Source organism: Coloeus monedula, assembly GCF_965178545.1.
Source record: "Coloeus monedula genome assembly, chromosome: 26".
In the NCBI taxonomy this organism is placed as follows: domain Eukaryota; kingdom Metazoa; phylum Chordata; class Aves; order Passeriformes; family Corvidae; genus Coloeus; species Coloeus monedula.
The window spans coordinates 5,908,516-5,936,472 of NC_138806.1; the positions used below are offsets into that span (position 1 = coordinate 5,908,516).

The window sequence follows — 27,957 nt, forward strand, 5'->3', positions numbered from 1 at the left end:
ACCCGCCTTCCCACCCCGCCCTCCCACCGTCTTCCCGCCGTCCCCCGGATGCCGGGGGGCCGGGCATTCACCGGGGCTCGGCCAATGAGACGCGCGGAGGCGGGCGCGCGGAAGCGGCGGCAGCCAATGGGGACGGCGGGCGCGGGCGCGCGCGCGCGGCGGCAGCCAATGGGCGCGGAGGACGCCGGGGGGGACACGGCCAAGGTGACGCTCCCCACAGAGCCGCCGCCGCCGCCTCCCCGAGCGGACCCCGCGCAGGTGCGACCCGCGCCCGGCCCGGCCCCGCGGCCGCCGCCCCCCGCCGCAGCCTCCCGGGCTCCCGGGGAGAGCCGCGGGCCCGGCCGCTGCTCGCTGGGGTCGTGCCCTTCGCTACCAGGCGGGCGGTGGGGCCTGCGCTGCCCTCGGCGCTTTGTGAGAGCGCCGGTGTGGCGGGAGGAGCAGCGCTGGGGCTGCCCGGCGAAGGCACCGAGCGGGGATTAACGGGGGAGGGAGGGCGCGGAGCCGTGCGGGGCAGGGCTGAGGGGACAACGGGGAACACGGAGGGGACGGGGGGCAAGGCCTTGGGGTCAGCCGGGGACACGGTGGGGGCAAAACCGGGGGGACACGGTGGGGTCAGAGCCTCGGGGACAGCCGGGGACGCGGCGGGGTCAGTGGGACAAAGCCGTGGGGACGCAGAGCCGTGGTGGGGTCAAAGCCTTGGGTACAGAGAGGGGACGCAGAGCCGCGGTGGGGACACAGCCCTGGGGACCGTGGTGGGGACAGCAGCTGGACCTGTGAGGTCAGACGTGGGTCTGACCCCAGAGGGGGCTGACTGGGGACAATAACGCCAGGAATCCCAATTGCTTTTGTTGATTTTGCTCTTTCTTTGGTTTAGATCCAGCAAAATGCAGGCTCCCGTGGCGCTTCTTGGCTCCCCAGTGCTGGTAGGTGGCCGTCCCTCAGGGGAGAGGGATGATTCCCGGTGGGAATATGGGATTTCTCAGCGGTGCCTGGTGCCAAACGCCTTCCTGGGCACCCCCAGCTGAGCTGGGATCCTGGGGGTTCGTTTAGCTTGGATTTAAGGAAGAAGGGAAACAAGGTGACCTCTGGTGACACCATGTGAGTGGATGGGAGTGAGCTGCAGGCCCAAGGGCTGCTCCCAGCAGAAACTCACTGATTTCCACAGAGTTACTCAGGAATCCCTTCCTTTTGAGGAGGAAAATGTATGGAAATGTGGTAATAATTGAATTCCTGGGACTGGAACTGCTCATGGACTTGATCCAAGTGGCTGAAATAGAAATACCCCCCGTTGATACGCCTTTATTTATCAGTCTTGTGTCACAGCTGAGATGTTCTCAGGGGATTTTAATGCTCCATAAAACAGCTGTGTTTTCCTGAGGCCTACTGCAGGTACATCCAGGTGTGGGAACGCTGATCTCTGCTCCCTGCGAGGACCCAGGGAGTGCCGGCAGTGATTTAGGTTGGATTTTAGGGAAAAGTGCTTCATCCAGAGGGTGGTGGGGCACTGGAACAGCTCCCGGGCAACGATCACAGCCCCACAGAGCTGCGGGAATGTTCAACCAGGGTGCAATTGGGGACGATCCTTGCCCATCCCTGGACATTCCCTGCTCCTACAACCCCCTGACCTATCCGTGTTTCCTGCAGTTCCGATGCTGCTCCAGGGCTCTGGCCAGGCCCGTGTCCGTGTCTGTTTTCGGCAGACCTGAGCCTCAGACCGCACAGGTGAGTCTCGGGAGCGGGATTCCATTCGGTTCTCGGCATCGCCGCGGGTCCCTGAGGTGTCCCCGTCCTGTCCCCGCAGGCAGCGGCCGTGCCCTCCCCGCAGCTGCTGCGCCGGCACTTCCAGAGCAGCGCCGTGTCCCGGGACATCGACACGGCCGCCAAGTTCATCGGGGCCGGAGCCGCCACCGTGGGCGTGGCGGGGTCGGGAGCGGGGATCGGCACCGTCTTCGGCAGCCTCATCATCGGCTACGCCAGGTCAGGGGCGATCCCGCCCGTGGTGGAGTTTTTCCCTGGGATTTGTGGCCAGCTCTGCCTGTGGAGGGTGGTTTTAAGTGGAGCAGCCCTTGGGGTGTAAAATGGGACCCTAAAAATGGTCCGTTCTTCTATGAAAGGAATGCGTTCTGCTAAAAGGATCCCTTGTTCTATTAGGATGATCCGTTCTGTTAAAATGTTCTGTTATTCTCTTAAAAGAATCCGTCCTCTTTAAATGACCCGCTGTTCTCTTAAAAATAATCCACTCCCTTAAAATGATTATTGTATTTAAAAAAATCCCCGATTCTCTTAACATGATCCATTCTGTTAAAATCTAGTATTCTATTAAAATAATTGTTTCATTAGGAGAATCCATTCTTCTCTTAAAATAATCCATTACTCTGTTAGAATAATCCACTAATCTACTAAAATAATCCATTATTCTCTTACATGAATCCATTATTCTGTTAAAAGTTCCTCAATTCTTTGAATCCACCTCCTGATTCATTCCAAGCTTCCCTCCGGAGCTCTGCTGCCTCTGCAAGGAGCAGAGCATCTTGGAATTGCAGCTCAGTCCCACCAGCTGCCAGATCAATTCAGGCCTTAACATCCCTAAAAACAGGGGAAAACCCTGGATATCCCATTCCAGCTGCTCCCTGCACACCCGCTGATCTGTGCTCCCAGTCCTGGGCATCCCGCCTGGTTTGGGGCATCCCCTGGTTTGATTCCCTGTGTTCTCTGTTTTTCTGGATTCAGGAATCCATCCCTGAAGCAGCAGCTCTTCTCCTACGCCATCCTGGGCTTCGCCCTGTCCGAGGCCATGGGGCTCTTCTGTTTGATGGTGGCATTCCTGATCCTCTTTGCCATGTGACAGCTGCGGCCTCCCGGAGCGTCCTCCAGCACAGCCCTCCAGCCTGACCATTAAACAAAGGGTTTCTCTAAAGAAATCGCAGCTTTGGGGGGTTTTTTTCTGCCTTTCTTTTTCGCCTTCTTGGTCCTGGGTTGGTGGAAGGGTGGGAAATGCCAGCTGTGGGATGGGGAGTGGGAATGGGGAGGGAAACTTAACTCAAAGCTACAGAAATCGCCCTAAAGCTGGGCCCTGGGAGAGCAAAGCTCCATGAGAGGAGGTTGGGGTTGGATAATAGGGAGAAATTCCTCCCTGTGAGGGGCTGGGATGGGATTCCCAGGGAAGCTGTGGCTGCCCCTGGATCCCTGGAAGTGTCCGGGTTGGAACAGCCTGGGATGGTGGGAGGTCCCTGCTCAGGGCAGGGGTGGGAGTGGGTGGGATTTAAGTTCCCTTCCCACCCAAACCATTCCAGGATTTCACGGCAGGGTGTTGGCAGGACGGAATTCCCAGGAAGTTCCCCTGTTATGGGAATTCTCACCACGGAGGTCTCAAGGTCACGCTGTCCGTGTCCCTCCTCAAAGCCAAATTCCCACAAAACCCCACGGCTCAGGGGCTTTTTATCCTCCACCTCTTCCATGCCTCATCCCCTTAAAAGCCTGGAGTAGACCAGGGAGGAGAAATTCCCCAATCCCACCTGAATCCCGGGATTTGGGGTGAGGCAGCTGCACCTTTAAGGAAGGGCAGCCCTGAGGGATCTTGGCTCATTACCTGCTTTGGGTAATTAAATTAATGCAGCCACTGCTTGTGCCCAAAGGCTCTGGCAGTGGCTGTGACCTTCCCGGGGCTGGGAGCACATTCCTGGGAATGGGAATGGGACACAGGGATGGACGGATCTGCTTGGAATTCCCGTGAAGGGAAGGGGGTGAGGAGAATCTGCCTCAAAAATCTCCCAAGATCTGGTGAAATTTGGCTGTGAGGGCAGAAGGAATTCGGGGGACACTCGCTGAACTGGAGAGGGAGAATTCCCTGGATTCTGGGCAGGATGGTGTGAACTGATCCCGGGGCTTTGGGAATCCTGGCGGGTGTCCGGGAGAAGAACACTGTTACCCGGGGTGAGGAGTTACAGTTACCCTCCCCGACTGCTGGGAAACTGGAAAAGGAGCTCCTCGTATCCCTGGAAAGCAAGAGCGACCTTGGAGCTGGAACTGCGGACGGCACCGAGTGCCTCAGGCAGGGCTGGGGCTGTTGTAGGGTTGGGATGGTCCTGGGAGAGCCCAGGAAGAGCTCCGGGGTCCCTGGGAGCACCAGGAATGTTCCTTTTTTTCCCTCTCACACCTCTCTGATCCGCCTGTTTTCCATCCTGAGGGTGCTGGGCATGGGAACCCCCTGGGTGCTGCCTGATCCCAGTGCCGGGATCAAACCTGGGATCAAACCCGGGATCAACCCCTTCCCTGTGTCCCCAGCACCCTGAGCCCCGTCTGGCACTTCCCTGAAGGGTCTCAGCCTCTTTTCCCAACAAACAGGATGACAGGAAACAGCCTCAAGTTGTGCCAGAAAATGTTTAGGTTGGAATTTTTGGGAAAAATTCCCTGCTGGAAGGGGGTCCAGCCCTGGCACAGCTTGCCCAGGGCCCTGATGGAGGCCCCGTCCCTGGTGGGTTTAAAATCCCTGTGGATGTGGCACCTGGGGACGTGGGTGAGCGAGGCCACGGCAGCGGTTGGATTGGATCATCTCAGAACCAGCGAATCTCCCGGGTGGGAAAGGATCCAGCCGGGATCATCCAGTCCAACCCCGGCCCTGCACAAAATCCCCCCCTGGGCCTCCCTGAGGGCGTTGTCCAAACACTCCTTGAGCTCTGGCAGCCTCGGGCCCGTGGCGAGTGCCGATCCCAGAGGTCTTCCCCACGCTTTTTCGTCCGCCGTTCTTTAAACGCTCTCTTTCCCCAAAAATCCCCAAAAATCCCCAACTCCCCTTTTTCCCTCCGGGCCGCCAGACCTCCTCCACACCAGGGGGCGCTGTCGCAGCTTCCCCTCTCCCTTACCGCCAAGGCGCCTCTGCGGAAGAGCCGCTCCGCCACACTCTCTATGGTGCCCGGGGGCGGGGAGCGTGGGCGGCGCGGGGCCGCTCTGGCCGCGCGCCTCGGTGGTGCGGAGTCCCGGAAGCGGCGCGGGCCGAGGCCGCAATGGCGGAGAGCCCGGCGGCCGAGGACGCGGCCCCGGCCCCGGCCGCGGTGCTGGCGGCGGGCGGCGGCAGCGCCTCCCCCAGCGCCGCCGGAGCCGCGGGGACCCCCGGCGTCTTCATCCCCGCCGAGCTCTGGGCGGCGGCGGGCTTCGGCGCGGCCGCGGCGCCCGGCACCGGCGTGGCCCCCGGGAGCGGCGGCGCCCCGATGGCGGCGGCGGCGGCGGGGGCCGCGCTCCTCACGCACTCCGCCTTCTGGGACCCCACGGTCAGCGGCGACTGGGACAGCGAGCGGCCCAGCCCGGCCTGCCTGCTGCGGATCAAACGGTGAGCGGAGCCGCCGGTACCGGCACCGCGGGGCCCGGGCCTGGGCCGCCCTGCCCCGGGCACGGAGCGAGGCCGGAGCGCGGCCGGGGCGTTCGGCTCGGCCCCGCCGGCCGGTAACGGGCCCTGGGCCGCACCGACCCTCGGCAGCCGCGATGGGGACCCGGGGACGAGCCCGGGGACAGCGCCCGGGCCCTGCCGGTGCCCCGGGATCCTCCTGGGCACAGCCCCCGGGCCCTGCCGGTGCCCCGGGATCCTCCTGGGCACAGCCCCCGGTCCCTGCCGGTGCCCCGGGATCCTCCTGGGCACAGCCCCCGGTCCCTGCCGGTGCCCCGGGATCCTCCTGGGCACAGCCCCCGGTCCCTCCCCGTGCCCCGGGATCTTCCTGGGCACAGCCCCCGGTCCCTGCCATGCCCTGGAATCCCGGAATCCCGGGCAGGTTTGGGTTGGAAGGGGCCTTGGGCAGGGACACCTTCCTCTATCCCAGGTTGTTCCAAGCCCTGTCCAGAACCGCCTGGAATTCCCAGGCTGGGATGTCCCTGCCCAGCTGTTTGGGTGGGGATGGGTGTCACAGCTGCCACCCCTGGGGTCCCCCTGTGCCACCCCTGGGCTGTCTCCCAGCAGAATTCCTTGGTGCTAATCCCGCCCTCGGCGTCGCTGGCAGCCCCCCGTTCAATCTGGGATGGGATCCGGCTCCTCAGCCCCACGATGACCAAATGAAGATATTTCTACCCAAAGCTGCCCACACTCCCCCTCTTTCCTGGCAGTGCCCACCCGTGTGGCCGCCCTGAGCTTTCCAGGATCCCCTTTGGGATGAGGGATCAGCTCGGGCGCTCCCAACGCTGGCTCTGATTCACCAAGTCCCTCTCCCTTGGAGCAGGAATTTCTGCCTGCCAGGCTCCTGCTCATCTCTGGAGCTTGGATAATGTCTCCCAGAGGTGGCACCAGGTTTTTGGGAAGTTTCCAGCCCGGAGCTCCCCACGGAAGGGAAGGGAGAGGCTTCTCCTGCTGCTCTCCCCTTGAAGCCTCCCTGAGCTCTGGCCGCTTCCCAAAGGGGAAGAGAGGTGGAGTGGGAAGCTCTGACTGTGGGAGAAAGGGTTGGGAGGATGGAATTTAATGGTTTATCCGTGATCTGCGTGGAGTTGGAGGGGATTTGTTGGGTTTTGGTTCGTTTGCTCTGAGTTCTTGGAGAACAAGGTTGTTGGGATGAGGTTTGGGAGGGGAAGAAGCTCCCTGGGAGCTCTGGAATCCGTGCCCTGATCCTTTAACCCCAAATTCATCGGAGCAAAACATTCCCGGGAGCGGTTGAGTCACGGCTTGGGGAGAATAAATGACTCAGGGGAGAAAGGGCTCCTGGAAATATCCGGGTGTGAGGAGGGAAAACCTCGGCAGGGAGAGGTGAAATCCCAAACCTCACCTGAGAGAAGTTGGGGACGAGTTCCCGAGGGGAATTCACGGTGGGGATTTCATTTGATTTTAATTCGGGGTGCTGGAGGTGGCAGAATCCCAGCTGTGAGCTCATCCAGGTGTGCTCGGTGCCTCTGGAATGCCTCGCCCGTGTTTTGGGGATCAATTAAAGGAGCTCCTCCAAGAACCACTCGGAGCCAGCACAAAACCTCCCAAATCCCAGTTTAAAAGTCTGTCCCTTTGCAGCCCTGCAGGGATTTGTCCCCCGGGCCCATCCCAGGGCGATCCCAGCTGATTCCTGTTCCCTTTTCCAGGGATATCATGTCTATTTACAAGGAGCCACCCCCAGGAATGTTCGTTGTGCCTGATCCCCACGACATGACCAAGGTAAGGAAGGTTTGGAGCTTCCTCCTCCTCCCTGCGGGGCTCTCTGGGGTTTTTGGGGTGGTTTCCCAGCTGGAATGTTCCCTTAGTGTCCTGGCAGAAGGCGGGATGAGGGAGCAGCAAGGCTCCGGCTTTCCTGGGGGTGTTGGGATGGGGTTAAATGGGAGAGCCCCTTGCAGGGCCTGGAGGGGCTCCAGGAGAGCTGGAGAGGGACTGGGGACAGGGGCTGGAGGGACGGGACACAGGGAATGGCTTCCCACTGGAATAGGGCAGGGCTGGATGGGACACTGGGGAGGAATTCCTGGCTGTGGCTGCCCCTGGATCCCTGGAAGTGTCCAAGGCCAGGCTGGAGCACCCTGGGATAGCAGGAGGTGGCCCTGGATGGAGCTGGATGGGATTTAATGTCCCTTCCATCCCAGAGCATTCCAAGATCCCGTGTTTGGGAGTGTGGGACAGGAGGGGGACACAGTGGGTGAGGGGAGGCGGGAGGGTGCAGCAGTGGCTGCACATTCCCGGGAAGAGGCTCTGAGGAGGATTTGGGAATGCTGGTCAGGGACAGAGAGACAGCTGGGATGGGGAGTGCTCAGGAGAGATGGAATGTGGGATTTGGAGTGGACAGCAGGGATGGAATATGGGATGTGGAGTGGACAGGAGGGATGGGATGTGGGATCGGGAGCACTCAGGAGGATGGAATGTGGGATCTGGAGCGCTCAGCAGGGATGGAATGTGGGATCGGGAGCGCTCAGCAGGGATGGAATGTGGGATCTGGAGCACTCAGCAGGGATGGAATGTGGGATCAGGAGGGCTCAGGAGGGATGGAATGTGGGATCGGGAGCGCTCAGCAGGGATGGAATGTGGGATCTGGAGCACTCAGGAGGGATGGAATGTGGGATCTGGAGCGCTCAGCAGGGATGGAATGCGGGATCGGGAGCGCTCAGCAGGGATGGAATGCGGGATCGGGAGCGCTCAGCAGGGATGGGATGCGGGATCGGGAGGGCTCAGCAGGGATGGAATGTGGGATCTGGAGCGCTCAGGAGGGATGGAATGCGGGATCAGGAGCGCTCAGCAGGGATGGAATGCGGGATCAGGAGGGCTCAGCAGGGATGGAATGCGGGATCGGGAGGGCTCAGCAGGGATGGAATGCGGGATCGGGAGCGCTCAGCAGGGATGGGATGCGGGATCGGGAGGGCTCAGCAGGGATGGAATGCGGGATCAGGAGGGCTCAGCAGGGATGGAATGTGGGATCGGGAGCGCTCAGGAGGGATGGAATGTGGGATCAGGAGCGCTCAGCAGGGATGGAATGCGGGATCAGGAGGGCTCAGCAGGGATGGAATGTGGGATCGGGAGCGCTCAGCAGGGATGGAATGCGGGATCGGGAGCGCTCAGCAGGGATGGGATGCGGGATCGGGAGCGCTCAGCAGGGATGGAATGCGGGATCGGGAGCGCTCAGCAGGGATGGAATGTGGGATCTGGAGCGCTCAGCAGGGATGGAATGTGGGATCTGGAGCGCTCAGCAGGGATGGGATGCGGGATCGGGAGCCCAGGGCGAGCCGGCCGCCGCTGTTTCGCAGATCCACGCGCTGATCACCGGCCCCTTCGACACCCCCTACGAGGGCGGCTTCTTCCTGTTCCTGTTCCGCTGCCCCCCGGATTACCCCATCCACCCGCCCCGCGTCAAGCTGATGACCACGGGCAACAACACCGTGAGGTTCAACCCCAACTTCTACCGCAACGGGAAGGTCTGCCTGAGCATCCTGGGGTAAGGGCGGCTCCGCTCCCGGGAACGCGCCACGACACGGCTCGAGCCGTGCCAGGGGAAGTTTGGGCGAAACATCAGGAAAAAATTCCTCGCTGGCGGAGTGGTTGGGCACTGGAATCGTCTGCACGGGGTTGGGCAGAGCCTGGAGGTGGCACTCGGGGCCGGGGTTTGGTTGGTGAGGAGGGGTTGGGTCGTGGGGTGGGCTGGGTGGGTCTGCAAGGGGCTTTTCCAACCTCGCTGGTTCCTGGGGTTCCGTGGTTCTGGGATTCCATGGTTCTGGAGTCATGGAAACATCAGGAAAGAATTCTTCACGGAAGGAGGGCTTGAGCACTGGAGTTTCTGCCCAGGGGGGGCTGCAGTCCCTTTCCTGTGCAATTCCCTCAGATCCAGCTGTGGTCCCACAGGAGTTTTGGGCTCTGCTGTTGGAGGGATGATGCTCCCTGGGCCACCATTCATTCATTAATTCATTAATTAATTGCTGGTTTTGTGCTCTCCTGCCCCAGCACGTGGACAGGCCCTGCCTGGAGCCCGGCCCAGAGCATCTCCTCGGTCCTTATCTCCATCCAGTCCCTGATGACCGAGAACCCTTATCACAACGAGCCAGGCTTCGAGCAGGTGAGAGCCTCAGCCTCCCTCCACACCTCGCTCCTGGGGCAGATCCCAGCCTGGGACTGGGATCACTGGGCTCTTTCCCAGCTCCTGGGGCAGATCCCAGCCTGGGACTGGGATCACTGGGCTCTTTCCCAGCTCCTGGGGCAGATCCCAGCCTGGGATTGGGGTCACTGGGCTCTTTCCCAGCTCTCTCTTACTCTGGCACAGCTGGGATTTGGAGTGGACAGGAGAGATGGAATCTGGGATTTGGAGTGGTCAGGAGGGATGCAGAGCTGGGATGTGGAGTGGACAGGAGGGATGGAATGTGGGATCTGGAGCGCTCAGCAGGGATGGAATTTGGGATGTGGAATGGACAGGAGGGATGGAATGTGGGATCGGGAGCGCTCAGCAGGGATGCAGGGCTGGGATCTGCCCCCACCATCCCCAATGGTTTTCCAGGAGCGGCACCCCGGGGACAGCAAGAACTACAACGAGTGCATCCGGCACGAGACCATCCGCGTGGCTGTGTGTGACATGCTCGAGGGGAAGTGTCCCTGTCCCGAGCCCCTCCGGTAGGGATGGGCAGGGCCTCGGGGGGAGGCAGCAGCACCCATTTTCCAGCTGTTTTTCCCCAAATGCCTGGGCTTGCTCGGCTCCGTGGGGGCGGATCCCGGGAGCTGCACGGGGCTGTGGGGGGTGGGGTGTGGCACCGAGCTCCGCCTGGATTTGGGAACCAACGGGCCTCGTGTGCCAGGGAAAAACCCAATTTCTGGAGGGAAGATCCCCCTCAGATCCGGGCTCTGTCCCCTCCCTGCAGCCCTGTGGGGACAGCCAGGCTGTCCCGTGGCTGGCCACGGGGCCGCCGTGACCGTTTGCCCTCTCCGCCTGTCGCAGGGGCGTCATGGAGAAATCCTTCATGGAATACTACGACTTCTACGAGGGGGTGTGCAAAGAGAGGCTGTACCTGCAGGGCCAGACCATGCAGGTGAGTGCTGGCCCCAAGACACGGCTGGAGGGAAAGGTCTGGGAGAGGTTTTGGGTCAGGATCTGTGCTTGGAGACAGATGTGCAGCACATCTGCACCTGGGTCGTGCCGTGGAATCCGTATCCCGCCTTGGATCAGCCGTGGAGCCGGGAGGTTCTGGTGGGTAATCCACAGGGAATGCACTCAGGATCTTCTCCAGGCTCAGCTTTACAAAGCCTGGAGCTGAGACTCTCTCCAGGGGCTTCTCCCAGCCCTGGAATTGGGTTTGGTTTCACCTGGATTCGGTGTCAGGCAGGAAGGGGGAATTTAAGGAGATTTCCAGGGGGAGTTCAAGGATGGGATCCACAGCTCCAGGGGGAATTTAAGGATCCTCTCCAGGGGGAATTTAAGGAGTTTCTCCAGGGGGAATTCAAGGATGGGATCCACAGCTCCAGGGGGAATTTAAGGAGTTTTTCCAGGGGGAATTTAGGGATGGGATCCACAGCTCCAGGAGGAATTTAAGGACCCTCTCCAGGGGGAATTTAAGGAGTTTCTCCAGGGGGAATTTAAGGATGGGATCCACAGCTCCAGGAGGAATTTAAGGAGTTTTTCCAGTGGGAATTTAAGGAGTTTTTCCAGCGGGAATTCAAGGATGGGATCCACAGCTCCAGGGGGAATTTAAGGAGTTTTTCCAGCGGGAATTCAAGGATGGGATCCACAGCTCCAGGGGGAATTTAAGGACCCTCTCCAGGGGGAATTCAAGGATGGGATCCACAGCTCCAGGAGGAATTTAAGGACCCTCTCCAGGGGGAATTTAAGGAGTTTCTCCAGGGGGAATTCAAGGATGGGATCCACAGCTCCAGGAGGAATTTAAGGACCCTCTCCAGGGGGAATTCAAGGATGGGATCCACAGCTCCAGGAGGAATTTAAGGAGTTTTTCCAGGGGGAATTTAAGTTTTTCCAGGGGGAATTTAGGGATGGGATCCACAGCTCCAGGGGGAATTTAAGGAGTTTCTCCAGGGGGAATTCAAGGATGGGATCCACAGCTCCAGTGGGAATTTAAGGACCCTCTCCAGGGGGAATTTAAGGATGGGATCCACAGCTCCAGGAGGAATTTAAGGATCCTCTCCAGGGGGGATTTAAGGACAGGATCCACCCCAGGATGGGATTTAACCCTGGGATTTTTTCCCGTTTCACCCCATCACCGCTCCCCACGGTAACTCCCCGCATCGCGAGGCTCATCCCCGGTGTTGTTTTTTCCCAGGATCCTTTCGGGGAAAAGCGAGGCCACTTCGACTACCAGGCGCTGCTGCTGCGCCTGCAGGGGATCCGGCAGCGGCTGCAGGACAAGCACCAGCAGGAGAGCGCCGAGATGGACTCGGAGAGCAGCTCCTCGGAGCCAGAGACGGACACTCAGGGCTGCTCCAAAGCCTGAGGGAGCTCCAGCGGCGTCTGCGCCCGGCCCAGGGCCCCGGAGACTCCACCAAAGCCAGGCCAGGGCAGGGAAAGCTGCGGGGATGCTCCTGCTTCCCTCCCTCCCTCCTCCACTGCTCCGCTGGATGGCGAGGAGAACTCCCGAGAGAATTCCCCAGGGGAAAATGGGAAAAATCCGAGCTTGGGACAGGCTCCTCTTGGACAAAGGTACTTCCTGGCATGTGGCATCAGGTCATTGTTTTTTTTTTGGAGAACACCTACACTGGTTGGGGGTTTTTTTGGGGTTTTTTTTTTTTGGTTTTTTGGTTTTTTTTTTTTTGGTTTTCCAGGTTTTTTTTCTCCATTTGATTAAAGAATGAGCTCTAGACTGCAAATCCTCGAGAGCTTTTCTGTTCCTAGGCAGGGAGGGAGCCCTTCCCCGGAGCCGTGGGAGTGCTTGGATGAGTCCAGGGTGTGTCCAGGTGAAATCTGGGAGAGCTGGAGCCTCCCTGATGTCTTTTTCTAGGCAGACCAAAGATAAAAGAGCACTGCTGGCATTCGGGCTCCCTCCCCAAAGCTTCCCTCGAGCCCTGGGGCGCTTTGGAGACTTCGGGTGTGGAAAGAGGGAACCGCAGGAATCCGTGGATCCATCCTGGAGGTTTGGGAAAGGGAGGATGAGGAGGGGGGCACTTTAGCAGATGGCTTTGTGTATTGTTTCTGTCACGTCTTGGTTTGGATGTAGCGTTTGAGGAGGATTTTTTTCTTCTGCTGGAGCCGTTTTTCCTCACCTGGAATTCTCTGCTCCCCCCTTGGAGTCAGTGTCACCTTTCCTTTCCCTCCCTCCCTGCTGCCACCCCGGACAATTCCCAATTCCCAGGGGGATTTCCAGAGTCGTGAGGGACAAATTCCTTTGCCAAACGTTGTAAAATCCCACATTTCTGGGGAGCATTTGGACTGTTTCGAGCAGGGTTTGTCCCGTGAGTGTCGGTCACCCCTGGGAGAGGCGGCTGTGCCGTCCCCCCAGGTGGGAAATTCCACATTTCCCAGGGAGCTGAGCCCGGGAGGATGGACTGGAGCAGAGTTTGGTTAATTAAGAGCTTCGTTACCTTTATTTCTCCCCCCATCCCAGCAGTTTTTTCGGGAGCTTTGACGGAAAGCCGAGCACCAAGTTGCACATTCCGCCCTCTCCCGGTTTCCTCCCCACCAGTTTGGCCCCAGTTCAGATTCTGGCTGGTGCTGGGAGAACTTCCCAGGCCGGGATCCTCGTCCTGAGGGCAGCAGGGCCGGGAGGAGCAGAAACCCCCTTGGGATGATTTGGGATTCCCCTCAGCCCTGCCAGGACTGGGCACAAAGGTGGAAAATTCAGGGATTCCGGTGTGGCTGAACAAGTTGGGGGTTTTTTTCCCCCTTTATCCAAGTCCCCCGGGGGCCGCTTTGGATTTAACCCTTGAGGGGAGGCTCTGCCACACCCGGAGGGTGAAGGAATTCGGGATCAGCTTGGGAAGAGGCGCCACCTCCTCACTTTTTGTCACCTTTTGTCACCTTTGTCACCCGAGCAGCGCCGGGGCGGGGCTGGCGCTGTCCCGGCCCCGGGGGCGGCGCCTGTGGAGCTTTTCCGGCATCCCAGGAACGGAAAATGCCTGGAAAATGCCTGGAAAATGCCTGGAAAATGCTTGGAAAATGCCTTATCCCGGCTCTGCTCCCCCAGCTCAGCTCGTAGGGAGCGTCTGTCCCTCGTGGCCCCGTCCCCAGTGACAATCCTCGAGCCACTGCTGTAGGCAGAGATGTTTTAGCAGAACCAGATTTTTAGACTTAAATGGAGTTGAAAAAACAAACAAATATATGCACAAGAGTCACTCGGAGATCTTTGTTTGTATCTATTGTACATAAGATTCTTTGTTTTGTTTTAGTTTGGGTTTGGTTTTTTTTTTTTCCTTTTTTTTGTTTTTTTTTTTCCTTTTTTTGTTTTTTTGGTTTGTTTTTTTTTTTTGTGCAATAAAGTTTTGTTTTGGCAGAACGGAGCCTGTGCTGTTCCTTAGTGGGAATCCTCCTGGAATAACGACTTCAGAGGTGCTACAGAGCAGTTTTCCCACTGCTGGGAGGCAAAATTCCAGAGCCAAAGTCCCATTTCCCAGGGCAAATCCCACCTGCATCCTCTGAGACTGCGCTCCCTTTGCTCATTTTCCAGCAGCAGCATTTCCACCCGAACCCAGGGAGTGAATCCAGCAGGGATGGATCCAGGGCAACTTCCCAAGCTCAATCATTTTTGTACAAAACTCTTTATTTCCAGTCCCGCTGTCCCGGTGCTTCCGGGCCTTGGAGGAGCCTCCCGAGGATTCCAGCCGGAATTCCAGTCATGGAATCGCCTCCTTGGCTTCCTCAGGAGTGATTTCCTGGGAGCAGAGCTCCGTGAAGAGGGCGGGCAGCCAGTACTGGGGCTCTCCTGGGGCCTGCGTGTCCAGCCAGGCCATCCCTTCCTTCAGCAGGTGCTCCTGGAAACCAGCAGGGAACTGGGAGTGAGCTGGGAGTGGAACTGGGAATGAGCTGGGAATGAGCCGAGGAGCTGCTCCCGACAAAGCCTGACCCCACAGTGACCCCAGTGTTATTCCAGGGAAGGGAACTCGGGCTGATGGTGATGGTTTTTAGGACAAGAGGGAACGGATTTGAAGTGCCAGAGGGGAGGACTGGATGGGATTTTGGGAATAAATCTTTCCCTGTGAGGGTGGGGAGGGGCTGGGATGGAATTCCCGGAGAATCTGTGGCTGCCCCATCCCTGGGAGTGCCCCAGGCCAGGCTGGAGCAGCCTGGGATCGTGGGAGGTGTTCCCAGGGTGGGATTTAAGGTCCATCCAACCCCAACCATCCCAAGGAATTTTCAGGGAAATGAGTGAAACCCAAGGAATCTCTGCAGCTCTGGAATTCTGCCTTCCCCAGTGCCTGTTTACACCGAGCGTGCTCTGCCTTGGGACTGGGACATTCCCATTCCCATCCCCATTCCCAGTTTCCCAATTTCCCATTCCCAATTTCCCAATTTCCCACTCCCAATTTCCCATCCCCACTCCCAGTTTCCCACTTCCACTCCAATTCCCAATTTCCCATCCCCATTCCTGGTTCCCATTCCCATTCCCCATTCCCATTCCCAGTTCCCATTCCCAGTTCCCCATTCCCAGTTCCCCATTCCCCATTCCTGGTTCTCATTCCCAGTTCCCCATTCCCGGTTCCCCATTCCCAGTTCCCATCCCCATTCCTGGTTCTCATTCCCAGTTCCCCATTCCCGGTTCCCCATTCCCAGTTCCCCATCCCCATTCCCATTCCCGGTTCCCCATTCCCAGTGCCCATTCCCCATTCCTGGTTCTCATTCCCAGTTCCCCATTCCCGGTTCCTCATTCCCAGTTCCCATTCCCAGTTCCCATTCCCGGTTCCCCATTCCCAGTTCCCATCCCCATTCCCAGTTCCCCATTCCCGGTTCCCCATTCCCAGTTCCTCATTCCCAGTTCCCCATCCGCATTCCCGGTTCCCATTCCCAGTTCCCCATCCCCATTCCCAGTTCCCCATCCCCATCCCCATTCCCATTCCCATTCCCACTCACCAGCACCTGCCTCGCTCTCTCCGTCTCCCACCTGAGGCTGGCCCGGATCTCGCTGACCGTCACAAACCCCTTTTTCTGGGAAAAGAAGAGGGAAAATCCCGTCAGGACTCCAGGCCATGGGGACAGTTCGCTCTCATCCCAGTTCGGTCCGATCCCAGCTTTTTATGGAAGCTGCAAATTCCGGCTGATTTTTATCCCGAGTTAAATCCACGCTCCGGCAGCGCGGGCACAGCCTCACCCACGGGCCCGATCCCAGCCCGATTCCCCATCCTGGAAGCACCAATTCCTCCTTCCCAGCCCTTTTCCAGGAGAAATCCGCACCTCTGCCAGCTGCAGGACAACGGTGTGATCCATGTTCAGCTCCGCCGGCACCGACTGCACCAGGAACGTTCCCCCCACCGGGATGAGCCCGAATCCGTTCCCCAGCACCTTCAGCTTCTTGATGGCCCTGAGCAAATCATCCCTGGGGAGGGGCAGAGGCACTCAGAGCTTCCCGAGCTGCAGTTCCAGCTCCTGGCAATCAGGGAGAGCCCCTGGGAGCCCCTGCGCTGGGAAAAGCTGGGAATGGTTTTTTAGAAGGGAATCTGGGATTGGGATTTTTGGCATCTGGACACAATGGATGAACTTGAAGGTTCAGCCCCAAAAATGGGGGTTTTGTCCTAAAAATCTGCTTCTCTTGGGACCTTTATCCGCCCGTTCCTCGCAGCTCCAGTGGGAAAAATCCTCCCGGGGCTGGATTTTTAGGGAAAAGGTTGTCTCCAGCTCCAGGCAACGATCCCTGAGGATCCCAGAGCAAACCAGCAGCAGGAATTGTGCATCAAGCAGTGCTGGCTCCAGCGCTACAAAATTCGGAGCCTCCCAATGAATCCCCCCTTTTCCTGCCCCGAATTCCGTGGGATTCCCGCTTCCCGGCACATTCCCGGCCACTCACTGGCTGACGTCCTGGGCAAACTTCCCTCTTCCCTTCAGCACCTGCTGCTGGAGCTCCTCCAGGGTTATCAGGCCTGGGAAGGAGAGGGAGTTGGGAATTTATTCCCAGGCCAGGGCTCCTCCGGCGGCTGTTCCCTGATCCCAGAAGTGGCACGAGCCCCCAAATCCCTTCCCAGCGCAGTGACGCCTTTTCCCACGGATTTATGGGATTCGGGTTCCCCTGGCTCTGCTGGAGCCCATCCCTGGCGTGAAGAAAATCCACTCTCTGTGAATCCCAACCCTCTGGAGATCACTGGGATCCCTCGGACCCGATCCCACTGCCCGGCTCCACCAGGGACCGGCATTCCTTGGGATCGATCCCTGCTCCTCACCGGGATCCCGGCGTGGATCTGTGCTCCCCGAACGGGGCAGAACCGGGCATTTCCAAACCAACAAACAAAACCAGGCCTGGGTGGGGCAGCAGAGACAGAATCAGTGCCAGTAAGGGATCCCAGCGGGAACATCCCATGGGATGCAGCACCTTTCCCACAGGGAAGGCTGGGAATGCCCGGGCTGGATCCTCACCTCCGTTGCGGTGCTTCAGAGCCAGGCACACCTCGATGATCTGCACCCCCAGCTCGTAGTAGAAGTCTCCAACCCCCAACATCTCCGACCAGAACCCTTTGCCAGCTGGGAAGGGAGAGGGAGAAGGGCTTGGAGCGCTGGGAAAAATCCTTCCCGCAGCAGCTCCCGCGCACAAACCTCGCCGGAGCGCTCGGATTTGGGGTTTCCCCCCGTTCTCCCCCCACCCTTCAAGCAAAGAGGGATCATCCCGCAATTCCCAAGGAAGAGGAGCAGCTCCAGGAGAGCTTCCAGCAGCTCCAGCTGGGAAGAGCGGGAGGAATCCTTCGGCGCCGAGCCCGCTCCTCCTCACACGCCAGGGGATCCACGCCGATGGTCGCGCACATGTCCTGGAACTGCACCCGGAATTCCGGGTTTTTCCGGATCTCCTGCTTGTGTTTGCTGGCAAACTCCTCCAGGTTGGTCCGGAACATGTCCAGCTGCTTGGACATCTGCGGGGAATGCGGGGGAAAGCCGGGATCAGAGCACGGACAGGACGGGGCAGTGGTGATGGAAAAGGCTCTGGGTGGGGATGGGGAAGGGAAGGGGAGCCAGAGCCCGGCCCCATCCCAGGGGGAATCCCCACCTGGGCCAGCTGATCCTCGGCCAGCACCGTCCCTCGCTCCTTGTACTTGGCCTGCGGGAGGAAACCGGGATGAGGGCGGCAGGAAGGGCAGGAGAATCCCGAACCCACCGTCCCCACGAGGGACCTGCCGGTCCTGACCCCTCTCCCACGGCACCAGGGGAGCCTGGACGTTCCCCCAGCCGAGATTTTGGGGCTCTGATCCCATTCCCACGGCACCAACAGACCCTGGCAGTTCCCTTCATGCCATGAAGATTTTTGCCTTTTCTTTTATCCCCCGTTCTACCCTTTTACAACTTCTGTATTCCCAGTGCTTTTTGCCCCCATTCTTGGCCTTGTTTGTCAAGCTCAGAGACTCAACATTTGAGAAGCTTCGTGGCCAGGGATCAGCGTGCCCCAGAGCCCAAGGTGCTCTCCAGAACACATCCTGTAAACCAAGATAGAACCATCCAGGGAAGGTTCCTCGGGGAGGGGGCCTCACTCGAGCCTCTCATTGGGGAATCTTTGATAGATCTGCTAATTAGTAACACCTAGAATGTTCTACCCAATGTTGGGGGCAGGGACAGACACAGGGATAGACTCGGGGGGTGCATCTCGATGCATTCGACCTGGCCGTGTGCACCTAAGGATCCTTCAAATAAATCCCAAGGTAAAATCCCTTTTCCCCTTCTAACCGTGTGTGCCTCTTGATTTTAAGACCAAGAAAAGGCATCACCCTCCCCCCAAACTGGGGCTCCGGGCAGCTCCCCTCACCCCAAACTCGCGGCCCTGACCCCCTTCCCACGGTACCAAGGGACCCCCACCCCAAACTGAGCACCCTGAGACCGCCCCCCAGCACCGACTGACACCCCCGCGCCGCTCCCCGGCCGCTCCCCGGCGCCCAGGGCGGCTCCCCGGCCGCTCGGCAGCCGTGTGCCCGCGGCCCGGTGCCGCTGTCCGGCCGTACCTCGGTCAGTTTCCTCCTGGCGATGGCCCCCGCGCCCACCCCCCGCCGGTGCATCCCGGAACCGGCCCCGCCGCCGCCGCCTGACGTCACCGCACCGGCGGGGTGACGTCATCGGACGGCGCCGCGCGCGGAGGGGGCGGGGCCGCGGCTCCCCCTCAGGGCTCCCCCCCCCCCCCATTCACTGAGGGATGGCGGCAGCGCCGGTGGGGAGCGGGGGGTTCTGAGGGGATAAAGGGGGTTCGGAGGGGATAAAAGGGGGTTCTGAGGGGATAAAAGGGGTTCTGAGGGGATAAAGGGGGGGTTCTGAGGGGATAAAGGGGGGGTCTGAGGGGATAAAGGGGGGTTCTGAGGGGATAAAGGGGGGGTTCTGAGGGGATAAAGGGGGGGTTCTGAGGGGATAAAGGGGGGTTCTGAGAGGATAAAGGGGGGTTCTGAGAGGATAAAGGGGGTTCTGAGGGGATAAAGGGGGGTTCTGAGGGGATAAAGGGGGTTCTGAGGGGATAAAGGGGGGTTCTGAGGGATAAAGGGGGTTCTGAGGGGATAAAGGGGGGTTCTGAGGGATAAAGGGGGTTCTGAGGGGATAAAGGGGGGTTCTGAGGGGATAAAGGGGGGTCTGAGGAGTTAAAGGGGAGCTGCGAGGGGATAAAGGGGGTTCTGAGAGGATAAAGGGGGAGCTGAGGGGATAAAAGGGGGTTCTGAGGGAATAAAGGGGGGTTCTGAGGGGATAAAGGGGGTTCTGAGAGGATAAAGGGGGAGCAGAGAGGATAAAAGGGGTTCTGAGGGAATAAAGGGGGTTCTGAAGGGGTAAAGGGGGGTTCTGAGAGGATAAAAGGGGTTCTGAGGGGATAAAGGGGGAGCAGAGGGGATAAAAGGGGGTTCTGAGAGGATAAAAGGGGTTCTGAGGGGATAAAAGGGGTTCTGAGGGGATAAAGGGGGGTTCTGAGGGGATAAAAGGGGAGCTGCGAGGGGATAAAAGGGGGTTCTGAGTAGTCAGGGGGGCTCTGAGGGGATAAAAGGGGCTCTGAGAGGATGAAGGGGGTTCTGAAGAGATAAAAGGGGGTTCTGAGAGGATAAAAGGGGCTCTGAGGGGTCCAGGGGGGTTCTGAGGGAATCAAGTGGGGCTCGAGGGCCCTGAGGAGATCAAAGGGGGCTGTGAGGGGTCAGAGGGGCCTTTGAGGGGGGCTCTGAAGGGTCTGAGGGGCTCTGAGGAGACCGAGGGGGCTCTGGGTGGTTTTGGGGGGCTCTGAGGGGCTCTGGGTGGTTTCGGGGGGCTCTGAGGGGCTCTGGGTGGTTTCGGGGGGCTCAGAGGGGCTCAGAGGGTGGGGAAGGGTCGGGATGGAATTCCCGGAGCTGCCCCTGGATCCCTGGAGCAGCCTGGGACAGTGGGAGGTGTCCCTGGATGGGCTCTAGAATCCCTTCCAGCCCATTCCACCATCCCAGGCCGTTTATTTGGGAATTCAGCCGGGTTTAAAACCCCTTCCCCACATCAGCCTCCTCCAAAGCTCGTTTCAGCTTCGAATTAAAACTCTCTTTATTTCACGAGGAGAACGCTCCAGGGGCGTGGTGTGACCAGGGAAAATCCTCCTCCTCCTCCTCTTCCTCCTCCTCCTGCCGTGTCCGTGGGATGAGCAGGGAATTCCCAGGAGAGTCCTGGAGCTACGCCATCCTGCCAGGGCAGAAGTGGGAAAGAAAAGCAGAAATTCCTATCAATCCCTGGGGAATCGCCCTTAAAAATGGGATTTTATCCCTGTAGGAGATGGGACATCATTTATTCCCTCCTGATTCCGGAGGCTTTGGGGATTTTGGCTCGGTTTTATCCCAGGAGCTGCAGGTTTTCCATTAAAAAGGAGGGAAAAGGCTTCTCCATCCCCCCTGCTCTGGGCAGGAATGGCTGGGAATTCGCCCTCTCCTGCTTTTGTTGTGGGGATGGCCTGAAATAAATTTGGAAAACCGCTCAAATCCCAGAATCCTGGGACAGTTTGGGTTGGAAAACCTTAAATCCCACCCAGTTCCACTCCCTGGCCTTGGAGACCTCCAGGGATGGGGCAGCCGCAGCTTCTCCGGGAATGTGATCCCAAAGAAGCCCTAAATTTGGGGGGATTTTTGGGATGCCGGGGACTCACGTGGCCCTGCAGAGCTCACTCGACATCAGCCACGCCACAAACTCCTGCTCCAGGAATTCCCTCAGGCCCTCGGAGCTTTCCAGAGCTGGAAAACTGGGAAAAGAATCCACAAAAAGGGAGAAGGGTGGGGAAAACCCCCGTATTTGCCACCCCCTTCTCCCAGTCCCGAGTTCCCGGCGAGTTTTGTTGGGTTTCAGTGTCCCCCACTGGGATAAAGACCCCAAAAGCTTTCATCTCCTGGGGAAATGGGGGAATTCCTTGGATTTTGGCAATCCTGGGCTGGGATATTCTGAGGGCTTGGCCCCAAAACCCTCCTGGAACCACAAATCCGCTCCTTTCCCCCAGCCCAGACCCTCATTTCGGAACCTGTTTTGGTGCAGAAGCTGCAAAACCCAACAGATACCCCCCAAATTCCATTAAAACCCCCCCAAACCAGCTCAAATTCCATAAAAAAACCCCAAATCCCCCCAAATTCCATAAAAAAACCCCAAATCCCCCAAATTCTGTAAAAAACACCCCCAAATACCCCAAATTCTCTAAAAAAACCCAACAAATACCCCCAAATTCCATTTTAAAAAGCCCCGAACCACCCCAAATTCCATAAAAAACCCCCAAAATCCCCCAAATTCTGTAAAAAACACCCCAAAATACCCAAAATTCTGTAAAAAAACCAACAAATACCCCCAATTCCATTAAAAAACCCCAAAAAATAGCCCAAATTCTGTACAAAACCCAACAAATACCCCCCAATTCCATTTAAAAAAAACCCCAAATAGCCCATATTCTGTACAAAACCTCACAAATTCCCCCAAATTCCACAAAAACCCCAACAAATCCCCCCAAATTCTATAAAAAAACAACAAATCCCCCGAAATTCTTTTAAAAGCCCCCCAAATTCTGTACAAATCCCCCCAAATCCCCGTTGTGGGTGATGATCCCAGAACTCCCTGTGGTTAAAATTCCCGTTTGTTTCCCCCCACAGGACACTCGGGATTGGCCCTGGAAAAGTTTGGACACATTTTAAGTGATTTCCTCTCCTTTTCCCCCCAGTTCCAGCACTCAGGAGCAGCCAGCCGTGAGTTTTCCTAAAATCCCTTCACTCTGAAAACCAAAACGAGCCCTCAGCCCTTTCCTGGGGGGTTTTTCCCAATCCAGACCGGTTTTTCCTTGGGATTTGGGGTTAATTTGCTTTTTTTTTGGGGGGGGGGTTGGGAACATTTGGGGGCATAAACTGGGCTCAGGTCCCTGGGTCCCCCTCATTTCCTGGGATTGGGATCTTTTGGAGGTGATTTCATCCCCAAACCTCCCCCCCCGGGGTGCTCACACCCTTTAATAACCATCACGACGTGGCATCATTAAGGTGATTACATCTTAAAAGTCTCTTCAGGTGATTAAAGCTTAAAAAAAACAATTAAAATCTGTTCCCTCCCAGCGTTCAGGAACAAACTGGGAAATTCCTCCTGCATCTCCCGCCTTGTTCCACGCTTAAAGGAGGGATTTTTCCTGCTAAAACCAAGGAGAAAGGCAAAAAAAAAAAAAAAAAAAATCATTTCTTTGACTTTGAAATGGGAGCCTGAACCAGCTTTGTTTGGCCTTTTGGTTTGGGGTTTGGTTCTTTTTTTACCCCCTGAGGTTGATTTGCTCAAATCCAAACATTTTGTGGGAATTTCATCTCGTTTTCAAAAGGTTTTTCTTTCCAGGAGGGTTTTTGGCCTCTCCATCCTGGTAGTTTTGGGGTTTTGGAGGAGGCTCCAGCCCCGGCCAAAATCCCAGCTCTGACCTTATAAAAAAAGCTTTGATAAACCCTTATCAAAAGGTTTGATCAGCCTGTCCCGATATTTGCACAAATTCCCAAATAATCCCCCTTTTTTCCCCCCCTTTCCCGTTTATATTCCGTCAGAAATTCCCAAATGAAAAAGGAGTTGTTGTTGGGTTTTTTATTCTTTGCTCTTTTCCTCGCTCACGACACAAAATCCCAATCCCTGAAATTTTCCCTCTCACATCCAAACCCTCTCGTTTTCCAACGTTTTTTCCCCAAAATTTCCTCTGGCAATTTAAACATTTGGAGACCGAATTCTCTAAAAAACCCCAAGAAATCCCCCAAATTCTCTAAAAAAAACCCCAAGAAATCCCCCAAATTCTCTAAAAAAAACCCCAAGAAATCCCCCAAATTCTCTAAAAAACCTCAAAATCCCCCAAATTCTCTAAAAAAACGCCAAGTCCCCCGGATTCTCTAAAAAACCCCAATAAATCCCCCAAATTCTGTAAAAAAACCCCCAAAATTACCCCAAACTCTGTAAAAAAACCCAACAAATCCCCCAAATTCTCTAAAAAAACCTGAAATCCCCCGAATCCTCTACAAACCCAACAAATCCCCTCGTCCCTGCATCCCGACTTTCTAGCCCCGACCTCACCTCTGGTTTTCCTTGTTTTTCCAAAGCCAGGCCAGGAAATCTTTGGCTCCTTGAGCTCCCAAATCCAACTTTTCCCCATCCACCTCCGCTTTTTGGGGCTCGGCCTCCCTCTTGAACGGCTCCACGACGTTGCTGGAAAAGGAAAACCGGGAATAAAAGACCAAAAACCCTCCCAACTCATCCCAAAAAGCCACGAGAGGGTGCCAGAAGGTCGCTTTTCCACAAATCCCTTTCCACAAATCCCGGCTCCCTCCCGCTCCATCCCCGGCGCTTTGGGGCGCGGAGGGAGGGATGAGAAACTTCCACGCTTTGGGAAAAGACAAAAAAAAACCCCCAAAACCCCAAAACCCCAACCCCGCGGCGCTGCGAGGAAAACGCCCGAGCTGCTGGGAGCTTGGGAATGCCGGGATTTGGGAATTCCGGGCGCTCACTCGCTTTTCTTCTCCCTCCTGGCCAGCAGCCACTCCACGAAGTTCTTCTTGAGCACGTGGTCCATGGTCCGGCTGTAGTCGCTGGCCAGGGTGGCCTCGGAGTAGCGCCGCTGGACTGGTCTGGAACTGGGAATGGCCAGGCTGGCACTGGGACGGGAAAAGCGGGACGCGGTGAGTGCCGATCCCACCGGGACACGGTGAGTGCCGATCCCACCGGGACACGGATCCCACCGGGGTTTGGTCACTCCCAATCCCACCGGGATTTGATCACTCCCAATCCCACCAGGATTTGGCCGCTCCCGATCCCACCGGGATTTGATCACTCCCCATCCCACCGGGATTTGGTCACTCCCGATCCCACCAGGATTTGGCCGCTCCCGATCCCACCGGGATTTGGCCGCTCCCGATCCCACCGGGATTTGGCCGCTCCCGATCCCACCGGGAGCACCCCCTGGAGCTGGGCTGTCCTGCGGTGCCCAGCCCGGTCCCAGCTCTCCCAGAGGTTTTTGGGGACCGGGCTCATTCCAGCGCTGGGAAAAGGCTGGTGAATCCCTCATCCCTTTTTTAGTTCTTTTGGGGTTTTTTTTTGGCTGCTCCGGGGTTTTGCTGCCGGGCTGGAATTGTTTTCCCGGTTTATTTGGCACCATCCCTGCTCCCAAGGAAACCTTTCCCGGTGTCCCCGGGAGGCTCGGAGGGAGCGGCAGGGGACAAACGACCTCGGGACCTGAATCCCCAAGGGATTCCAGGGCTGATCCTTGCCTGGGATTGCAGCAGCTCCTGCTGCTCCGCCGCCGATTGTTTGGGATTTTTGGGAAGTTTTCCCGCAGGAGTCAGGGGAGGAGAGGGCAAAGTCCTCATCCCAGCCCTGATTTATGGATCCGCTCGTGTTTCCAGGAGCTTCCAAGCCCCGGCTGCCCTCCGGCCCCACTCCTGGAGAGCTCATTCCTTGTTCCCAGACAACCCCCTGACCCTGCGCGATCCCAGCGCGTTCCTGCTCACCCCGAGCCGTGGGATTTTAGGGAAAACATGGGAGCGCCTGGCTCTGGCTCGGGGTTGGGGTTTGATCTCCCGTTATCAGCCGCTGTTATCAGCCGCTGTTATCAGCCGCTCATCGCTGCTCCCTGCCTGGCTCCGGGCCGGGATCTCCCCGGGCCTCGTGTTGTGTTCTCACCTCCTCACCCGCGGTGCCAATGGAAAGATTCCATGGAATCCGCCTCTGGAGGGGCGGGGAAGGGCTCCGAACACGGCGGGAGCTTCCCGAGCACTCACCCCGGGATGTTCTCCTCCATGCACACCGCGCCCAGCGAGGCGAGCAGCAGCGGCAGCGCCCGCAAGGATCTCAGGGCCATTTTCCCGGATGGATTCTCCCTTGGGATAATGGGGATCTCCAGCGCCTGGAACACGCAGGATTATCGGGATGTGAATCCAGGGGGATCGGGCACGCGGCTGGCAGTGCGTTCCCTCAATCCCTTCTCCATCCCACGGACCCTCTCCCGCCCTTCCCGAGCAAATCCTTCCCTCGATCCCAAAGCTCCTTCCCACCTTTCTCCTGCCGCGCTTCCCAAACTTTGGTCGGCACCACCAAATTCCCGGCGGGAATGGCTTTTTGTCTTTTCCCCACCCTCACGGTGGGGCTCCATGCAAGCCCCAGCCTGGGAATGGGAATGTCCTGTTGGAGCACGGAATTCCGCAGGACAGATCCCAAAAATAATGAAAACCCCAATTCTCCCTCGTTTTCCTGCGCAGGGATTTGCCCAATCCCAAATCCTCTGCAGGAACAGTTTCCTTCCAAAACCCCACACCTACAAAGTGACACAGAATTCCTGGGTTTTCCTGGATTTTCTTACCTCGCACTGCAGAGCTCCCAGTGGATTCCCGGTGCTTCTGGAGCCCCGGAGCCCCTCAGAGGTGTTTTTATCCCTGCCCGATCCCAGTTCCAGAGGGTAAACAGGAAATCCAGCCCTGAGCCGGAGCAATTCCAGCCCTTTTAGGGCCGCTCCGTGCGCTCCATTGCCCCCCGGAGCCGGGAAATCGCCTCTGGAAAATATTGACATTAATAGCAATTAAACATTTCTGCATCGCCTCTCCGGGGGGTTCACGGAGCCGCTTCCAGTCGCAATTCCATGGAAAACCCGTCCTGAATTCCCATTTTTTGCCATGGAAAGGCCCCAACCTGCTCCTTCTGTTCCTGAAATCTTTGGATCCTGTCGCTTTTGGTTCTGGCATCATCAAATCCAGGGATCTGCCAGCCCCGATTCCAGTATTTCTTCCCGAAAAATGTGCTCTCCAAGAGAAAACTTGGGATGGAGAGGGGCAGATCCTGGTTTGGGATTGTCCAATCTGGTTTTGGGATCGCCAGATCCTCTTTGGGATTGCCACCAGGGATCCCAGCACATCCAGGATTCCTGATGTTTGCTGCAGCTCTGCTCCCATCATTCCCACAGGGATTTGGTGCCCAGGGCTCGCTGTGATCCCGGAGCTCATTCCCATCCCCAGCATCCCGAATTCCGGGAGGTTATCCCAGTCCCAGCCTGGCTGTTCCCATTCCCGCGCTCCCGGCTGGAACAGGGATCTGTGGATGCGTCGAATCCTCGAGGTTTGTGCCGGCCCCACCGCTCCCGGCATTTCTGAGGGGAAAACCTGGGAATTCCATCTGGCAGGGCTGAGCAGGGAGCAATTCCCAGGTGGAATTGTGGCAATACCGGGAAAGGAGCGTTGGGGGTCTTGGTGTGGGGCAGGGATTCAGGAATATCCAACCCCAGCGGAGCTTGGATCCCAACAATCCCGAAAGCCAGCGAGAAGACTCCGTGTCTCCTCCTGACATTTCCCCATTTCCCACTTTTTCCCTAAGAAGGGTTTTTTGTCTCTTTTGGGACACGAGATCTGCTCCAAGCTCTGCTCCTGCTCCGGGAGCTGGGAGCGACCCCGATCCCTGCTCCATGGTTACCCCATTCCCAACCCAGCCCTGGCACCGGGATTTTCCCGATAAGGCGAGGGGCGTTATCGGGCTCATTAAGGCTCTCAGGGACTAATTACCCTTCCCAGAACCACTTAACCGCCATTCCCTGATCCCGGGTCGTGCCGGAGGCTCCCGCAGCTCTCCGGCCCGGGAATATTGGCCCTGCCATAAATGAGCAGCCCCCGGTGAGCCCCGTTCCCGCTCCCTGCGCGGTTGCCGATGGAAAACGGGGAATATTTATCCCGATATCTTTATGGTGTGTGCGCTGCGGGCACTTCCCGCCCGCTCAACTCCCGGATCCGCTCGCTCCAGGTGCAATTCCATTTGTTTTCCTCTCCTTAAGGGCCCCTGCGGGGTGGGAAGTTAATCGGGTGAGAGGAATATCCAGCATTAAACGCCGGCCCGGCGTTCCCGGTTATCCCAGGGCAGCTGCTCCCGAGGCTGCCCTTGGAAAAGCAGCAGCATTCCCAGATTTCCCGGCATATCTGGGACAAAGAGGCCCAGAAAGGTGGGATTGGCTCCCAAGGCAAGGCTCTGTGGGATTCCAGCGCTGGGAATGTCGCTGTGGGAATTCTGGAGGTGCTGCCACTCTGTTCCCCCTGGGAAAACCAGGAATTATCCCAAATCATGATCCAAACCTCCCGGGAGAGGTTTTTTTCCCTGAAGGGAAAATTCCAGATTTGTTTTGAGGTTCCGATCCGCCCTTTTCACTCCCAACCATCCCGAGGGCCTTTCAAGGCTCCAGAGGTTCCTTCCCCAGGAATTCTGGAGCGGAAGGCTCGGAGCCTTCCCGGTTTCCAGCCCTTTGGGGAGGGAAAATCCCACAGCCACTGAAACTGGGAAGCGGGAAACCCGAGGAACAGGGAATTCTCCTTCCTGCTGGTTTCTCCTTTCCCGGATCCCTGTTGTTCCCCTGGCAGTGGGAATCCGTGGGGAAGTCACTGCCAGCACGAAAACCCCACAGGAGCACCTGGGGAGATTTCTTTGGATCATCCCTATAAATACCCCAAATTTCCAACTTCCAGATCCATGCTGCTTCCAGAGGTTGGGAGATGATCCAGGCTGGCTCGAGCATCAAAGTTCCTGGTGCTTTACCTTGGGACAGCTGTTTTATGGGGAAAAATATCCCTTATTCCCACCGGGAGCAGAGATGGAGCCAGAACTCCCCGGCAGGAGCCGCAGGGAATGAGCGATCCCGGCAATCCCAAGGATTTCCCAGCGGGACAGGGATCTCCCATTCCCGCAGTGATTTCCATCTCCTGCCCTCCCAGCCCCCCTTTCCCGGTGCCTCCGGGGGGTTCCAGGCGAGGTTTGGGATTGGGAAGTGACCTCGGTGTTTTGGGAGCGACCCCAAACAGGGAAGCGCTTCCGTCCTCCCGGGATCCCGTTCTGGGGAGAAGGAACCAGGGAAAACTCGGAATGGGAGGCTGAGCCTCGCCTCAGCTCCGGGGATTGGGGAAACAGAAGCGGGAAAATGGGAGAATCCCGAGGGATTCCAGCACCAGCTCGGAATCCCCCGAATCCATCCTTGGGGGAGCCCGGA

General features: G+C 57.8%; 4 protein-coding genes across 4 annotated transcripts; 2 read left to right on the forward strand and 2 right to left on the reverse strand.

Annotated features, from left to right (window-relative positions):
- Nucleotides 1–146: 146 nt before the first annotated feature.
- ATP5MC1 (ATP synthase membrane subunit c locus 1) lies at nucleotides 147–2,921 on the forward strand. The gene is made up of 5 exons (XM_082297521.1): nucleotides 147–258; nucleotides 875–923; nucleotides 1,645–1,722; nucleotides 1,802–1,977; nucleotides 2,731–2,921. Exons 2-5 carry the CDS (start codon nucleotides 885–887, stop codon nucleotides 2,843–2,845), a joined length of 408 nt encoding a protein of 135 aa, XP_082153647.1. The 5' UTR covers nucleotides 147–258; nucleotides 875–884; the 3' UTR covers nucleotides 2,846–2,921.
- Nucleotides 2,922–4,988: 2,067 nt separating this feature from the next.
- On the forward strand, nucleotides 4,989–11,863 carry UBE2Z (ubiquitin conjugating enzyme E2 Z). The gene is made up of 7 exons (XM_082297401.1): nucleotides 4,989–5,326; nucleotides 7,045–7,117; nucleotides 8,686–8,873; nucleotides 9,377–9,488; nucleotides 9,924–10,036; nucleotides 10,359–10,449; nucleotides 11,692–11,863. The coding sequence occupies exons 1-7, from the start codon at nucleotides 5,004–5,006 to the stop codon at nucleotides 11,860–11,862; spliced, it is 1,071 nt and encodes a 356-aa protein (XP_082153527.1). The 5' UTR covers nucleotides 4,989–5,003; the 3' UTR covers nucleotide 11,863.
- Nucleotides 11,864–14,193: 2,330 nt separating this feature from the next.
- Nucleotides 14,194–18,573, reverse strand: SNF8 (SNF8 subunit of ESCRT-II). The gene is made up of 8 exons (XM_082297400.1): nucleotides 18,488–18,573; nucleotides 17,545–17,595; nucleotides 17,272–17,410; nucleotides 16,923–17,027; nucleotides 16,360–16,432; nucleotides 15,750–15,891; nucleotides 15,429–15,503; nucleotides 14,194–14,332 (listed from the first exon to the last, which is right to left on the reverse strand). The coding sequence occupies exons 1-8, from the start codon at nucleotides 18,539–18,541 to the stop codon at nucleotides 14,195–14,197; spliced, it is 777 nt and encodes a 258-aa protein (XP_082153526.1). The 5' UTR covers nucleotides 18,542–18,573; the 3' UTR covers nucleotide 14,194.
- A 2,033-nt stretch (nucleotides 18,574–20,606) lies between these two features.
- GIP (gastric inhibitory polypeptide) lies at nucleotides 20,607–24,804 on the reverse strand (the record flags this gene model as incomplete). Its single annotated transcript, XM_082297269.1, has 4 exons — nucleotides 20,607–20,703; nucleotides 23,025–23,156; nucleotides 23,456–23,602; nucleotides 24,725–24,804. 4 exons carry the CDS (start codon nucleotides 24,802–24,804, stop codon nucleotides 20,607–20,609), a joined length of 456 nt encoding a protein of 151 aa, XP_082153395.1.
- Between the last annotated feature and the right edge of the window lie 3,153 nt (nucleotides 24,805–27,957).

Coding starts and splice junctions, on each gene's coding strand:
- ATP5MC1 (XM_082297521.1), top strand. CDS start 885: ATGCAGGCTCCCGTGGCGCTTCTTGGCTCCCCAGTGCTG. Junction 1,723..1,801: donor CTGAGCCTCAGACCGCACAG/GTGAGTCTCGGG, acceptor CTGTCCCCGCAG/GCAGCGGCCGTGCCCTCCCC. Junction 1,978..2,730: donor CTCATCATCGGCTACGCCAG/GTCAGGGGCGAT, acceptor TTCTGGATTCAG/GAATCCATCCCTGAAGCAGC.
- UBE2Z (XM_082297401.1), top strand. CDS start 5,004: ATGGCGGAGAGCCCGGCGGCCGAGGACGCGGCCCCGGCCCCGGCCGCG. Junction 7,118..8,685: donor ATCCCCACGACATGACCAAG/GTAAGGAAGGTT, acceptor GCTGTTTCGCAG/ATCCACGCGCTGATCACCGG. Junction 8,874..9,376: donor GTCTGCCTGAGCATCCTGGG/GTAAGGGCGGCT, acceptor CTCCTGCCCCAG/CACGTGGACAGGCCCTGCCT.
- SNF8 (XM_082297400.1), bottom strand. CDS start 18,541: ATGCACCGGCGGGGGGTGGGCGCGGGGGCCATCGCCAGGAGGAAACTG. Junction 17,028..17,271: donor CGGCGTGGATCCCCTGGCGT/GTGAGGAGGAGC, acceptor CTCCCTTCCCAG/CTGGCAAAGGGTTCTGGTCG. Junction 15,504..15,749: donor TTGTCCTGCAGCTGGCAGAG/GTGCGGATTTCT, acceptor TTCTTTTCCCAG/AAAAAGGGGTTTGTGACGGT.